At 42.8% G+C, this 15,924-nt stretch overlaps 1 protein-coding gene across 4 annotated transcripts in view; it reads right to left on the bottom strand.

Moving 5' to 3' along the window:
* Nucleotides 1-15,924, bottom strand: part of Sort1 (sortilin 1) — an 82,443-nt gene that overhangs the window by 39,422 nt on the left and 27,097 nt on the right. For all 4 annotated transcript variants that reach the window (XM_057793087.1, XM_057793088.1, XM_057793090.1 and 1 more), the window contains exon 3: nt 13,701-13,774. In XM_057793087.1, coding sequence (XP_057649070.1) covers nt 13,701-13,774 — 74 coding nt within the window. The remainder of the gene's footprint in view (nt 1-13,700; nt 13,775-15,924) is intronic.

Here is a 15,924-nt window from a genome sequence, read left to right as displayed (position 1 = left end):
CAGCAGTCACATTCATGAAGTCGCACCAACCATGGCTACCAGCACAAGATCAAGCCTGCCGAAATTACCATACAGATGGGGAGAGGACCCCCAGGCCCCACCCACCCTGTACTGAGGAGCTACAGGCAGATAGCTGTCGGGGAAGGGAGAAGCATGTTTCTTTGTTGGTATGAAGAGTGGTAAATTTCTCAATATTCTGGTCAATGAGCTCACATCCATGCACATACAGGCAGCAATCATTGGCTTCTGACTTATAAAAAAAAACAAACAGAAAAAGGGGGGAAAAAGCTAGTAGGGGGTGGCATTGGGAAGGATACGGGGGGCTAGAGTGAGTAAATGGGGGGTTATATGATCATTATATATACATATGAAATTATCAAAGAATAATATGTATATATAAAAGTCTGATTATCGCTGGGCGGTGGTGGCGCACGCCTTTAATCCCAGCACTCGGGAGGCAGAGGCAGGCGGATCTCTGTGAGTTCGAGACCAGCCTGGTCTACAAGAGCTAGTTCCGGGACAGGCTCCAAAACCACAGAGAAACCCTGTCTTGAAAAACCAAAAAAAAAAAAAAAAAAAAAAGTCTGCTATTAGTGAACACATTGCAAGCCAGGTTCTCAGAACCAGAGGAAATCTGCGTAGTGTTTACATTTATTACTTAATAAGATACTATAACTTTTGGGAGAAATCTCAGTAAATAATCAAACTGAGGAATACTAGAGAGGCAAAGTGTTGAGGAGACCACTGTGTGACCCCTGTGTTTCACAGCGGCTGTGCAAGGGGAGGCAATTTATCAAAAGTCAACTAGCTAATTAAAGACTAACTTGAAACCACAGTCCAGTCCTCTAAGTCTTAGCCCCAAACTAGAGACAACTTCTATTATTTGTGAGGAGTCTTTTCTTCTTACAACCTGAGAATTATTTCTCTGGTCAGTCTCTACTTGGCAGTAGAAGCCAGAGGCACAGGGACATGCCTATGCCTGCTTGAGCATTCTCCCATTCTCCAAGGATGATACAGCAAACCACATCTTGGAGTTACTAGGGTGACGCCTCTACATCCTACCTCTGACATACACACACACACTTCCTAGATAAATAAGACAGAGTGGGTACTATCCAGCGGTTTCCTTTACTGCCCTATCTCTGGCTTTGGAGCACAGGATCTTTCTTGTCTTCCAGGCAGCCAGCAGGAGACGTGCATAGCAGTGCACAGCTCTGCAGGGTGCACACCACCAATAGCTCAGACAACTGTCCAAGAGGCTGTGGTGGCTTGATTATCCCTGGTTTACAAATCTTCCTTCATAGCATCCCCAGGGAACCTTCACAAACCTGTTGGCACCGCTGCTTGCTTTTTAAGAACTTGGTAACAATAAACACATCCCTGCCCTCCAGAAAAAGAAGGCCACATGGGTGAAACAAACAAAAATCTCTGGCAACCCTCCACTACGTTCAGCTGCTTAGCAAGTGGAGAGAACGGGTAGAGCTAACCACTGGGAGTTCAGTGGGTTTCCATTGATGTACTTTATGCTCCAGCATGAACTGGAAATCAATAAAACATCCTGAAAAAGAAATCTATTTCTCAAACTCCATATGACAATATAATTGTAAACAGTAATCAAATGATTGCTAACCATGGAAACCCTGTAAAACCATCTGCTTTAGAAATAAGTCTTAATAACAATTCCAGTCACATCTTCTGGTTACCCAGAATAAGTAATCATGTTAGTCTATGTCTGTGGTGTGAACATGGGCGTGAACAGTTTCAGCGCAAGATGTCACCAAGCACAAATGTGTGTAGAACAGAACTTGTCTAAGTCATTTGGCTATGATAAAGGAATACCATATTCTGGAGATCCAGAAGCCCAAGATCAGGGCACTGAGAGATTCCATGTTTGCTGAGGTCCAATTCCTACATCTTTTATTTATTTGCTTTTTTTAACTGGGGGCTTGCTATGTAGCCAGGTTTGAACTCACTGTGTAACATATCCTCCTGCCTCAGGCTACCAAGTACTTTATGACAGGGATAAGGGATATGCCATCAAACTTATCTCTACACCACCCTCCTATCATCGTGACTGTGCAGGGCTGAAAGGTTAAGCAGATCTCTGAGGTTTCTTTTTTTTTTTTTTTGGTTTTTCAAGACAGGGTTTCTCTGTGGCTTTGGAGCCTGTCCTAGAACTAGCTCTTGTAGACCAGGCTGCTCTCAAACTCACAGAGATTCACCTGCCTCTGCCTCCCAAGTGCTGGGATTAAAGGCGTGCGCCACCACCACCCGGCCCTGAGGTTTCTTTTAAACGACACTAACACTATCAGTAAGGGCCTTGCTCTCATGTCCTAATCGAACCTACCTAAGGTCCCTCCTCATAGAGTTCTGGAACTCTTGCTTAAGGAATGGGGCCACTCACAGTGGGTTGAATCTTCTCATATCAATTAACCATCAGAAATATCCGGCACAGGCATGCCAAGGGCAAACCTGATCTAGACAACCTTGGGGAGAGGGGTTTTGAGATAGGGCTCTTGTCAGGAACTCGCTCTGTTGACCAGGCTAGCCTAGAACTCACAAAGATCTGCCTCCACCAAGTGCTGGGATTAAAGGTGAGCACCACCGTGCCAGGGATAAACAACTCCTTGAGACTTTCTTCTTGCTGGGTACGCCTTTATTCTAGCACTCAGAAGGCAGAGGCAGGCAAATTTCTGCCAGTTTGAGACCAGCCTGCTCTACATAACAAGTTCTAGGCCAGCCAGAGCTACATAGTGAGACCCTTTCTCAAAATGAGTAAATAAATAGGTTTTATTCTCAGGTGATCCTATTAAGCCAGGTTGACCATTTTAAATGACCACAAACATCTCAATCAGATATGGTAAGACACAAGGTACAGAGCATCCTGCAGCACACAAGAAGGGATAAGTCAAATAAAAACTACTACCACTGGGGCTGGAGAGATGGCTCAGAGGTTAAGAGCACTGACTGCTCTTCCAGAGGTCCTGAGTTCAATTCCCAGCAACCACATGATGGCTCACAACCATCTGTAATGAGATCTGGCGCCCTCTTCTGGTGTGTGGGAAGCAGAATGTTGTACACATAATAAATAAATAAATTAAAAAAAAACAACTATTACCACTAAAATATATAGGCTACCCAAAGTTACAGGCTCTTGCCATTTCTCTCAGTTACCCTCTAAAACTTTACAGTAAGATCCCATTGCTAAAGGCATCACATGCTTGAGTCACGAAGCATGGAGAGATACAGCCGGTCTTGACCGGGAAGCTTCACCTCTACAAGGCAGCTTTATTTTATTGAGCTGTACATTTTTTCTACTCCCTTCCCTTCCTCTCCCCTCCCCTACAACTCACTCTCATGGACCCCATGCTCCCAATTACTCATACTATCTTGTCTTTTTCTACTTCCCATGTAGATTAGATCTATGCATGTCTCTCTTAGGGTCCTCATTGTTGTCTAGGGTCTCTGGGATTTGTAGGCTGGTTTTCTCTGCTTTATGTTTAAAAACCACTTATGAGTGAGTACATATGATAATTATCTTTTTGGGTCTGGGTTACCTCACTCAATATGATGTTTGCTAGCTCCATCCATTTGCCTGCAAACTTCAAGATGTCGTTATTTTTTTCTGCTGTATAGCACTCAATTGTGTAAATATACCACATTTTCCTTATCCATTCTTCAGGCAAGGGGCACTTAGATTGTTTCCAGATTTTGACTATGACAAACAATGCTCCTATAAACATAGCTGAGCACATATCCTTGTGGTACGATTGAGCATCATTTGGATATATACCCAAAAGTGGTATTGCTGGGTCTTGAGGAAGGTTGTTTCCTAATTTTCTGAGAAATTGCCACACTGATATCCTCAGGGGCTATACCAGTTTGTACTCCCACCAGCAATGCAGGAGTGTTCCCCTTACCCCACAACCTCTCCAGCATAAGTTGTCATCAGTGTTTTTGATCTTGGCCATTTTTACAAGTATAAGATGGAATCTCAGCACTGTTTTGATTTGCATTTCTCTGATGACTAAGAATGTTGAGCATTTCTTTAAGTGTCTTTCAGACATTTTAAGATTTTAGATTCCTCTGTTGAGAATTCTGTTTAGTTCTGTACTCCATTTTTTAATCGGATTATCTGTTCTTTTGATGACCAACTTCTTGAGTTCTTTGTATATTTTGGAGATAAGACTCTGTCTGATGTGGGGTTGGTGAAGATCTTTTCCCATTCTGTAGGCTGTCATTTTGTCTTGTCGACCTGTCCTTTGCTTTACAGAAGCTTTTCAGTTTTGGGAGGTCCCATTTATTGTTTCTCTTAGTGTCTATGCTACTGGGGTTATATTTAGGAAGTGGTCTCCCGTGCCAATGTGTTCAAGTGAACTTCCCACTTTCTCTTCTATGAGGTTCTGTGTGGCTGGCTTTATGATGAGGTCTTTGATCCATTTAGACTTGAGTTTTCTGCATGGTGATAAACATGGATCCGGTCTTGATTTAATTTTGGTTAAGTGATATTTATCCAGAAAGTTGTTCATTTCCTTTAAGATTTTCAATTTTGTGGAGTACAGGTTTTTGAAATATGACCTGATGATTCGCTGGATTTCCTCTGTGTCTGTTGTTTATGTCCTCCTTTTCTTTTCTGATTTTGTTAAATTGGATATTCTCTCTCTGCCTTTTGGTTAGTTTGGATAAAGGTTTGTCTATTTTGTTGATTTTCTTGAAGAACCAACTCTTTGTCACACTGACTCTTCGTATTGTTTTCTTTGTTTCTATTTTGTTGAGTTCAGCTCTCAATTTGATTATTTCCTGCCCTCTAGTTCTCTTGGGTGAGTTTGCTTCTTTTTGTTCTAAAGTTTTCAAATGTTCTGTTAATTCACCAGTTTGGGATTTTTCCAGCTTCTTTATGTAGGCATTTAGTGTCATGAACTTTCCTCTTAATATTGCTTTTTTTGTGTCCCATAAATTTGGGTATATTGTGTGGTCATTTTCATTGAATTTTGGGGAGTCTTTAATTTCTTCTTTTGTTTCTTCCTTGACCCATTGATGCTTCAGGTGAGCATTGTTTAATTTTCATCTGTTTGTGGGTTTTCTGAAATTGGTGTTGCTGTTGAATTCTAATTTTAAGCCATGGTGATCTGATAAGATACATGGGGTTATTCCATTTTTTTTTTTTTTTTTGTATCTGTTGAGGTTTGTTTTGTTACCTAGTACATGGTCTTTTTGAGAAGGTTCCATGAGGTGCTGAGAAAAAGGTATATTGTTTTGTTTGGATGGAATATTCTATAGATGTCTGTTAAGTCCATTTGAGTCATAACATCTGTTCCTTTATTTCTCTGTTCATTTTTTCTCTAGCCAGTCCAGTGCTGAGAGGGGAGTGTTGAAGTCTCCCACTATTAGTATGTGGGGGTTTAATGTATGATTTAAGCTTTAGAAGTGTTTCTTTTACATATGAGGGTGCCCTATATTCGGGGCATAGATGTTCAGTATTGAGATTTCCTCTTGATCATTTTTCCTGTGATTAATATGAAATGCCCTTCCTTGTCTCTTTTGATTGATTTTAGTTTGAAGTCTATTTTGTTAGCTATTACAATAGCTACACCAGCTTGTTTCTTAGGTCCATTTGATTGAAAAATTTTTTTCCCAACCCTTTACTCTGAGGTAATGTCTGTCTTTGAAGTTGAGGTGTGGTTCTTGTATGTAGCAGAAGGATGGATTCTGTTTTCATATCCAATCTGTTAGCCTGTGTCTTTTTATAGGTGAGTTGAGTCCATTTATATTAAGGGATATTAACGACCAGTGATTGCTATCTCCTGTTAATTCATTTTTCATTGTTGGTGATGTTATTTTGTGTATTTTCCCTTCTTTGGGATTTGCTGCCGTGAGAGCATCAATTGTCTATGTTTTTGTTGATGTAGCCATCTTACCTGAGTTGGAGATTTCCTTCTAGTACTTTGTGTCGGACTGAGTTTGTGGCTAGGTTAAATCTTGTTTTGTCATGGAATATCTTGTTTTGTCCTTCTATGGTGATTGAAAGTTTTGCTGGGTATAGTAGTCTGGGCTGGCATCCGTGGCCTCTTAATGTCTGCATAACGCTTGACCAGGACCTTCTGGCCTTCACTGTCTCCATTGAGAAATCAGGTGTAATTCTGATAGGTCTGCCTTTATATGTTACTTGGCCATTTTCCTTTGCAGCTCTTAATATTCTTTCTTTATTCTGTATGTTTAGTGTTTTGATTATTATGTGGTGAGGGGACTTTTATTTTGTTACAGTCTATTTGGTGTTCTGTAAGCTTCTTGTATCTTCATAGGCATATCTTTCTTTAGGTTGGGAAAGTTTTCTTCTATGATTTTGTTAAATATATTTTCTGTGCTTTTGAGAACTCTTTTCTTCTATAACTATTATTCTTAGGTCTGGTCTTTTCATGGTGTCCCACATTTCCTGAATATTTTGTGTTAAGCTTTTGTTAGATTTAATGATTTCTTTGATAACTCGGTTTCCTCTATTCTATCTTCAGCGCTTGAGATTCTCTCTTCCATCTCTTGTATTCTGCTTTCTCATGATTTCTGTTTCTATAATTCCCTCGACTTGTGTTTTCTTTATTGTCTCTATTTCAGTTTTCAAGTCTTGAATAGTTTCATATGTTTGATTGCTTTTTATTGGTTTTCTTTAAGGGATTTGTTTATGTCTTCCATTTTTTTGTCTTTCCCTCCATTTCTTTGAGGGAATTTTCCATTTCCTCTTTAAGGGCCTCAAACATTCTCCTAAAGTTATTTTTAGGACATCTTCTTCTGCTTCATCTATATTTGGTTGTTCAAGTCTTGCTGTTGTAGGGTCGCTAGTTTTTACTGGTGTCATGTTGTTCTTTGTGGTGTTGCGTGTGTTCTTACCTTGTCTACCCATCCTTTCCTCTGATTGGTGCGGTTGGGGCTGTCTGTGACTCTGGTGATCAGTCTTCCAGGTGCCAGTGGATCCAAGGCTCAGATGGTTGCTCCTCATGGTGCAGTCAGGGCCATGGTTCCAGTTGCTCCGCTGGTCACTGTGTGTTCCTGAAGGTCGCTCTGTACTCCTGGGTTTTGGTCTGCTCCTGTGGATTTCACTGTCTCAGGCCTGCTCTGGCCTAGGTTAGGTTTTGATGGCTCAGTCCTGTCTCTGTCCCTGGTCTGGATCCACTACTGCTGAGGTCCCTGGCTTGGGGTTGGTCCCGCAAAGATCTCTGGCTCTGATCTACTGCCTTGGAGTTCCCAGACTTGGGTGTTCCCAGACCTGTAGAGGTCCTGGCTCAGGTCTATTCCCTCAGAGGTCCCAGTCTCACACCCGGACCCACAGAGGTCTCTGGACAAGGTAGCTTTTATAGTGCTGGAAAGTGCTATGCATCATCTTACCTGTCGTGAACACTACATGCTACAGCAATGACCAGCCCTGAACGATATGGCCACTGGTGCGACGGTGGCAGTAACATCATAGGAGCAACCAGCCAGTTTCCAACTGAATTTGAAGCCCACTCTTCAAGATGGAACCCACAGCACACCTGCACTGTCACTGGAGCCATGAACCTGCGGCAAGACAGGCTGTAGGGCCTAGGGAAGAACCTGCCACTAGTACTCTGCTGAGTGGACACAGGTTAACCCAGTTCCTAATGATTTCCTACTAAACTCAAAGACTCATGCACTTTGGAGATGCTTCCTTTTTCAGCAGATGGCAATTAATACTGAGACCTACAACTGGTCAAAGCGGAATGAATAAGAGATTGTGGAGCTCTCGGCCCTAAATGGAACATCTGTGTCACACCCCCTCTTCCCACGGTACAGGAAGCATTGTGGAAGAGGGGGTAGAAAGACTGTCACAGCCAGAGGTGGGGGATGACAAGGAAAGTGTTTCCTGTGCCAGCCTTTAGATGTAGGCTCAGTGTCGTTTTCACCACAGTAGATGGTAAAAGACAAAAGGGCCATGTGTTCAGCGCCAACCTGGGCTACACAGTGGGATTCTGTCACAAGGAACAAACATGTATATGTGTATATATGTACTCATATCAACACATATGTATGGAAAGTTTGTTAAAATATATAGTGGCATATTGCTTTTAACACAATTTCAATTCTATATTATCAAGAATTTTTAATCAAAGCAAAAGAAAGGTCCTAGACACTCAAATTCCTTTTATCTAACAGTTCTATAGTTTCTTTTTTTGCATCCATATTTTTATGATTTCCATAAAATATATTTTCCCAATAATTATAAAACACAACAAAATATTAAAAATAAAAACATGAAGTAGCATCAAACAGTGGGAAAAGAGATTAGAATAGTGAGAGTTAGGTTAATATGAATCAAATTCTGGCATTTTCACCTGGCTTCTGCTTTAGGTCCATGATTCCTAAATCATTTTAATAAGCTACATTCTCCTGACTAATAATTGAGATTTTTAACTGAATTGTCAGATTAGTTGTGACATTTATACTTTGTGAAGCTGTCACAAATGCTGACTCCACTGAGTATAGTGGCACACGCCTTTGATGCCAGTTCTCAGGAGGCAGAGGCAGGCGGATCTCTATGGGTTTGAGACAACCTGGCCTGCATAGCAAGGTTGAGGTCAGCCAGGGTTTCTGAGAAAAAAAAAAAAAGGCAAAACCAAACAAAAACAAAAACTGACCCAGCAAATGCTGAGTCACTGCTCCTACAGGAAATACTGTATGAGTTTTCTGTGAATATCTGGTCATAATATTCACCAACCGATCAGTATATAACCTTGCTTCGCTGTGTTTCTGTTCAAAAATAGCTGATTTAAAATGTGTTGCCGCTTCGCCAATTTTAATTTAGGCCAACAACTCTTACTCAAGTCAAGTTTTACCTACCATGCACTAACAAGTGTCTGCTTGGGACGCTTCTAAGTTTCCTTCTGTTTAAGAACAACAGTGCATCAACAATATACACGGAGGGCAACATCAAACTGCCAGCAAAAAGCACAAGAACGTAGCACCTTGCCCCTGTGAAAGGATCCTTGTTTATAGTGTGAAAGCGGACACCAGGGCAGAGCATTACTTGTCGGGGTTTTGTGGTGGTGGTTGTTGTTTGGGGGGTGGGGACTAGCACATCTAGGCAAACACCCTACACGGAGCTCTAGTCTTCCTCCAACCACCATGCTGTTAACTTCAGCTGGAAACAAATGACCAGGGTGGGGTTTTGTTTTGTTTTTTTGCTTATGTCTACAGTCACAGACGCAGCCTGAGTACTGAATTTGGAATTACAAATCAATTTAAGTACACAGGCAGATTGCAAATAAAGAATGCATGAGAAATACGCACCAACCATGAACCATGTAAACACTTCTAATCAGGGAAACTACACAACTGGACTTAGTTTTTAATTAGTCATCAGTCTCGCTGCTTTCATGTTGAGATCTGTTGTAGTGATTCAATCACAGGAAAATAAGTAAAAGAGATAGAGACTGGATAGCTTGAGGTGCCTTCTGGGAAAACCTGAACTGCTGTGAGTATGATTCTCTAAGTGATTCTATTGAAGGTCCAGAAAGAGAGTAGAGTTAATGTTCTAGAATGCTCTATACTCACGACAGAACGTAAACCACAGGCGGAAAGCCACCAGGATCAGGTCCCAGAAATGAGACATGTGTTACTGGACGGTGGAAAAGGTAATACTGTCTTCTGCCGTGGCAAAGACTGGGCTGAGTTGTGTTCATGAGTACTGTTGTACAAAAGGTGGCAGTTACTAGTGAGAATGGACTGGAAATACAGCCGAAGCTTGCTAAGCCTGACTTCCTGACAGCTGATAGCAAGGTGCAAAGGGAGAGAGAGGACTTAACATAGAATCGTTAAGAAGGAAAGAAGCAAAATTTAAGAATTAAGAACTTATAGCAGAAAATCCACAGTCCATTCATACTGTAGGGTTAAAGAGTCAGCCAAAAAGAACACACCTTGGCCCAACATGCACAAGACCTGCAGTGGACACAGAGTGGAGTCGGTCAGGCAGCCCCGTCCCTAGCAGAGGGTGGTGGTGGCCATGCAGCCCTAGCTGAGGGTGGTGGTGGCCATGTAGCCCCAGCTGAAGGTGGTGGTCATGTGGCCCTGTCCCTAGCCGAGGAGCTATTGGTAACTGATAGCTGTTGAAAGAGAGGAAGCTAATTTTCTCTAAGAATAGGCCAAATATGCTCCAGGTGGACTAGATGGTCTTTTTTTAAAAATGAGAACACAAAGTTGGGTGGGTATGGAAGTCAGGATAAGGAGGTGTGGGGGTGGGTATGGATCTGGAAGGAGGTGGGGGAGGGGAGTGAATACAATCAAAAGACAATGTATGTAATATTATATAGTATATATGTAATAATATTAATATATATTATATATATATAACATAGTAATATTCGATGGGCCTGATGATTCGGTGCTCTTATAACTTATGATCTCCTATTCCTTCAAGAATTCCTCCTCAGGTATCCTTCCTCTAAGGCTATGGAGGCAGCAGAGACCACTTCCTGTGTTTCTGGTGAGCCTTCACTCTACCCAGCAGGAGGCACACATTTCCCTATCCCATGATTTGCATACCAAATGCTTTCCTGAACAAAGGCAAATCAATAAACTATAGTCATCAAAACTGTGGAAAACCGAGGAGTGGAGGAGTCGCTAGAGACGATTCTGACAGCTCTAGTCTTAGTTCTGATTGGGCAACTGAAACATTCAGAGTCTCTTCTCAGTAGACGGCCCCTCCCTTTTCCATTCCTGAAGCAACAGGTGCCCTTTGGCTGGTGTGCTCAACAAATGTCATCTCAGGCCAGGCCAGCCCAGTGGAAAGGCAGCAGGGCATATTAACAGTTTCCTCCTAAACTCTGGAAGGGTGGACAGAATCCGATTTCACCTCACAGTGAGGAGAGAGAATGAATATTCAGAGTGACTGGCCAAGACTATGGCAGCAATATTGAAAAAAGCCTTGGTAACATGACACCATATCACAAACAAGCGGGGCTGCTCTCTGTTAGCAGAAGAGGGGTTTCAGCCAGGTGAAAGGCCTGAGTCAGCCTGCAGTGGCTGTGGCCGGGCAGCACATCACCCAGAAGGAAAGGACTGATTGGCTCTGCTGTTGGGACTCTGAGGTCCCACTCCAGCTACACGGTGCAAGACAAAGCAAACACAAACAAAAAGAACTCGTAGGGCAGAAAAGAAAACCGACTGGAGCATTATGTATGGAAGATAACCCGACGTAGAAAGGGAGGAGTTCAATAAAAAAGCCTTCAAAATATGCGGCCATCAGCAGTCGGAGAAGAGGTTTCCACTTGCTGCTACAGAAAGAACTGGGACCGCGCATTCCAGTGACACAGATAGGGAGGTGCAGCATAGAAACATTAGTTTCAGTGAGGGAATGGCTACATTCCAACTAACTGCACAACAGTACTGATTAAACTAACAGTCCCACAAAAACCAGAGTGACCAGTACAGGAGACCTATGGGCAGTTCCTAACAGGAATGGGAAGAGCCTGTGAAGTCAGGACTTAGCAATGCTGGCCTGCAGACAGTGGCTTCTCCGCTAACAGAAGTAAGGGAGGAACTGGAGGGCAGACAATCGCCTTTTATCAACCATTATGGGAGACTTTCCCTCTGACAACCAGTGCAGCCATGTCAGTGGCTGGCTACATGCCACCTGTGGTCACTAGCCCAAGCCCCCTTGCCCGCTCCATGCCAGGCATTACAGAGTCCTCACAGTGACCCTGAGGTGAACACTGTCATTGTCCTCCTTTAATAGGTAACAGAAAGGGCTTAGGAGGCCATGTGACTTGTTCAAGTTTATTCTATTTGCAGATGACAGTGTGGAGAGTCAACCTTCAGCCTGCTTGCCAGCTCAAACTTGGCAGCCTTTTGCTTTTCTTTGTTGTTTCCCAAGACAATACAGTCGCATGACAGATATAGCCCTGAAGGGGAAAATCAAGATAATAGTCTGTAAATAAACTAAGATGGCACTTGGCTGTAGTGAGCTGCTCTTCTCTTTAGAACTTCCAAACGCTTTCTAATATGATGATATCACTTCTACAGAGAAAGATAAGCTGAGGTGGTAAACTGTTCTGGGGGACATTCATCACAGCGAGGATTCTTGAATCCTAGAAACAGCTACTAAAATCAATGTAGAGTTTCAAATATACCTTTTCCTCCCCAGACTGAAGACTTTTCATCTAGTTGCAATTGTTATAGTTGCAGAAACAAAGGTGTGTGCTGTGGGCCCTTTTTACAGCCAGACTCTATAGTACACTGCTAATCTATCAGAAACAAAGTTCTCAGTATAGAAACTCGACAGCAATCAAGGCACACATACATGCATGCATGCATTCACTCACTCACTCACTCACTCACTCACTCACTCACTCACTCACTCATCTAACATTTATGCCTGCCAATTCCATATTAGTAACTTGGCCAGGGACTAGAGAGTCCCCAGTGAATGCAGTGTCCAACTTTCATGGAGTTTCTGGCAATTCCAAGATGCGACTTCTTCCTGGCCTAAAGGAGTATTTGCTTATTTTACATTGCCATGCTGAATAGAAAACTCTGGCTCCAGGCCATGGGGCAGAAGTCAAAGGTCACACCTTCTGGGAGAGGGAAGTTGGGTTGACGCATTGCAGAGTGTCAACCTCAGTTCCCTGCACCTGGGTCACAGACCAGCTGTGGAACAGTCAAGTGAAGAAAGCTTAGACCCTCGCAGGGCTCCCAGAGGCTTCTGGATCTTGTGGTGTTTCTGCGAATGGCTGCTGGGACTTTGTGATTCATTTAAGTTCCTTAGGAGGAGACGGGGTGATACACATGAAAAAGACGATAATCACTTAGGAGGAGACGGGGTGATACACATGAAAAAGACGATAATTACTTATTTTGGAGTGTTAGCTGTTCTCGATCCTGCTGAGAAAGAGAGCCTACTATGTAAGCTGCAGAAGATGTGCGGATGTCACAGATAATGTTTTCACCCTCATCTAGTATAACTGCAGTAATGAGGTAAACTGAGGGAGCATGATGTGAGCAGCTCCTTCTTATGCAGAAATGATCATCTTATATAGAAACAACCTGTTTAGACGTCAAAACATTAGATAAAGACATGTATATAGGCTGGAGAGATGGCTCAGAGGTTAAGAGCACTGGCTGTTCTTCCAGAGGTCCTGAGTTCAATTCCCAGCAACCACATGGTGGCTCACAGCCATCTGTAATGAGATCTGGTCCCCTCTTCTGGCCTGCAAGCAGACAGACAGACAGAACACTGTATACATACTAAATAAATAAATTTAAAAAAAAAAAAGAAAAAAAAAAGACATGTATATAGAAATATATAACATATATAATGTGATATATGTGTGTGTGTGTGTGTGTGTGTGTGTGTGTGTATATATATATATATATATATATATATATGCAGAAAATCCACACTGCCTTGCTGCCAGTAAAAACCCATGGGATTAAGGTGGACATGCACACCTGCAGACTCTCCCTTCAACTTGCCTTATTCTACCCCTCTGGCAGGTCAACTCACTGCCTTCAAGTTAAATTTCTCCTCATTTTCTTTAGGTTGCTAAGTTGTCATCCAAAAGTAGTGGGCTAAGCATCCCAGTCTGCTGGAATTTTAGAACCGAAGTTAACTGTTGAACTACTGTGACCATAAAAGGTGGAGCCTCCGACCCTAGAGCATCACTTGGTCAAATGTCCCTGGATGTCATCCATCTCACCTTCGATATAACTTGGACTGTCCAAAACTCACAATCACCAGTGGCACCTGGAAAGTAGTCAGGACGAGAATAACCTGGGGAGGGACAGAAGCACTGTCAGTAAGAAAAGAAAGACATGGCCACCACATGTTGATAGATGACAACGCTAAACTGTACTTCAAAGACTGATGCCAGCCCTGCTTCCTAGGAACCTATAATGCAACATATCCAAAAACCAGAAAGGACCACAGGCCAGGGTTGTGAGGTGCCCGTCTTATTCTGTGGCCTACAGTTGAAGCTGTGAGTTAAGAATGCTCAAATACATATAATAAAGGAAGGATTTATCTAATTTGTATTTATATTACCGTAAAATACACTCTCTTTTCTGCCCTCAGAGGTCAGCACACTGTGGGTGGTCACTGTATCACATATCTGTGTGTTTTTTTGCTCCGAGTTGCTAGTTCTTCATGGAATTCATCTTGTATAAAATTATTTTTCTATGCAAAAATATGCATGAGAAAGAGGTTCTAGATAAATTAGTGCAGGCATCTAGAAAGTATCAAGAGTCCAAATAATAATAAGAAATCTTAGCTAGGCATGGTGTACACACACCTGTAATCCCAGCACGAGGGGGTGGAAACATAGGATCAGGAGTTCAAGGCCAACTTAAACCATGCTGTAATTTAAGGCTACTGGGGCTACATGGAACTGTGCTTGAAAACAAAACACCTAGAGTTACCAACTTTCTCAGCTCAATGAATAAATCATAGAACTTAGGGCATAAGTCAAAATTGAGATACACTTAAGGACATTCTACTGAAAGCTGAAACGGTAATTATAAAAAACAGTTTGCTTTGCTTATGTATATATAGGGTGTATGTGTCTATGTTCATGTATGTGTGCATATGTACGCGTGTGGAGGCAACAGGTCAACATGGGTATCCCCTTCTGTTGCTCTCCGCATTATTTTGTGAAATAGGTTTTCTCATTGAACCTGGCACTGCCTGAGTAGATAACACGACCTAGTCAGCGATTTCTGGGGGTCCTCCTGCCTCCGCCTCACTGGTAGTAGGATTATAAGCGTGTGTGACCACATCCAGCCATTTCTTTCCAATTTTCTTTCCAATTTTAAATTAAGTGCGTATGTGTGCCTGTGTGGGGGTACAGGGACACAGATGTCCTCAGAGGCCAGAGGCCTTGGACCTCCTGCAGCTGGAGGCCTAGGTGTTGTAAACCCGCTGACATCACTGCTAGGGACAGGAAGCAGGTCCTCTGCGAGAGCCCTGTGTGCTCCTCACTGCTGAGCCATCTCTCCAACCCATGTGCAGCTTCTTCCATGGGTGCTGGGGATCCAAACCTGGGTCCTCAGGCCAGCACAGCACACCCTTCACCCACTGAGCACCTCTTCAGCCATGACAACCTGCTCTCCAAAACCAAAGCTGTACTGGTACTGTTCCCGTGTACCTCACACTGATGTAGGCTTTGATATCGAACACCACCCCCAAGATAACGGAGCCAGTGATGCCAAGCCCTGCTCAAAGACCCAAAGTTCCTGCATCTACATCTCCACATAGTGACCAGTGGTACATTTATTTATTTATTTTTTAAAGAGAGGGTCTCTGGGCTGGAGAGATGATGGCTCAGTGGTTAGGAGCATTGCCTGCTCTTCCAAAGGTCCTGAGTTCAATTCCCAGCAACCACATGGTGGCTCACAACCATCTGGAATGAGGTCTGGTGCCCTCTTCTGGCCTTCAGGCATACACACAGAAAGAATATTGTATACATAATAAATAAATATTAAAAAAGTATGAATTAAAAAAAAAGATAGGGGGGCTGGAGAGATGGCTCAGAGGTTAAGAGCACTGCCTGTTCTTCCAAAGGTCCTGAGTTCAATTCCCAGCAACCACATGATGGCTCACAACCATCTGTAATGGGGTCTGGTGCCCTCTTCTGGCCTTTGGGCATACACACAGACAGAATATTGTATACACAATAAATAAATAAATATTTAAAAAAAAAAAAAAGATAGGGTCTCCTATGTAGCCCACGCTAACCTTCAACTCCAGATCCTTCTGCCCCAGCCTCCCAAGTGCTGGGTTACAGGCGTGTGCACCAACACTATACCTATTTGTTTTAAGGGCAGACAACATGTCGAGCTGGCATGGGCCCACAGATACCACAGTCCTTCAATACACTATTGGAAAGGGCAGAGGAAAAATACAGACTGGAGGGAAAATGCCAAGAT

Source organism: Chionomys nivalis, chromosome 18 (assembly GCF_950005125.1).
Source record: "Chionomys nivalis chromosome 18, mChiNiv1.1, whole genome shotgun sequence".
Taxonomy (NCBI): domain Eukaryota; kingdom Metazoa; phylum Chordata; class Mammalia; order Rodentia; family Cricetidae; genus Chionomys; species Chionomys nivalis.
Note: the sequence above shows the minus strand (reverse complement) of the source record. Positions and strands in the feature narration are given on the sequence as shown.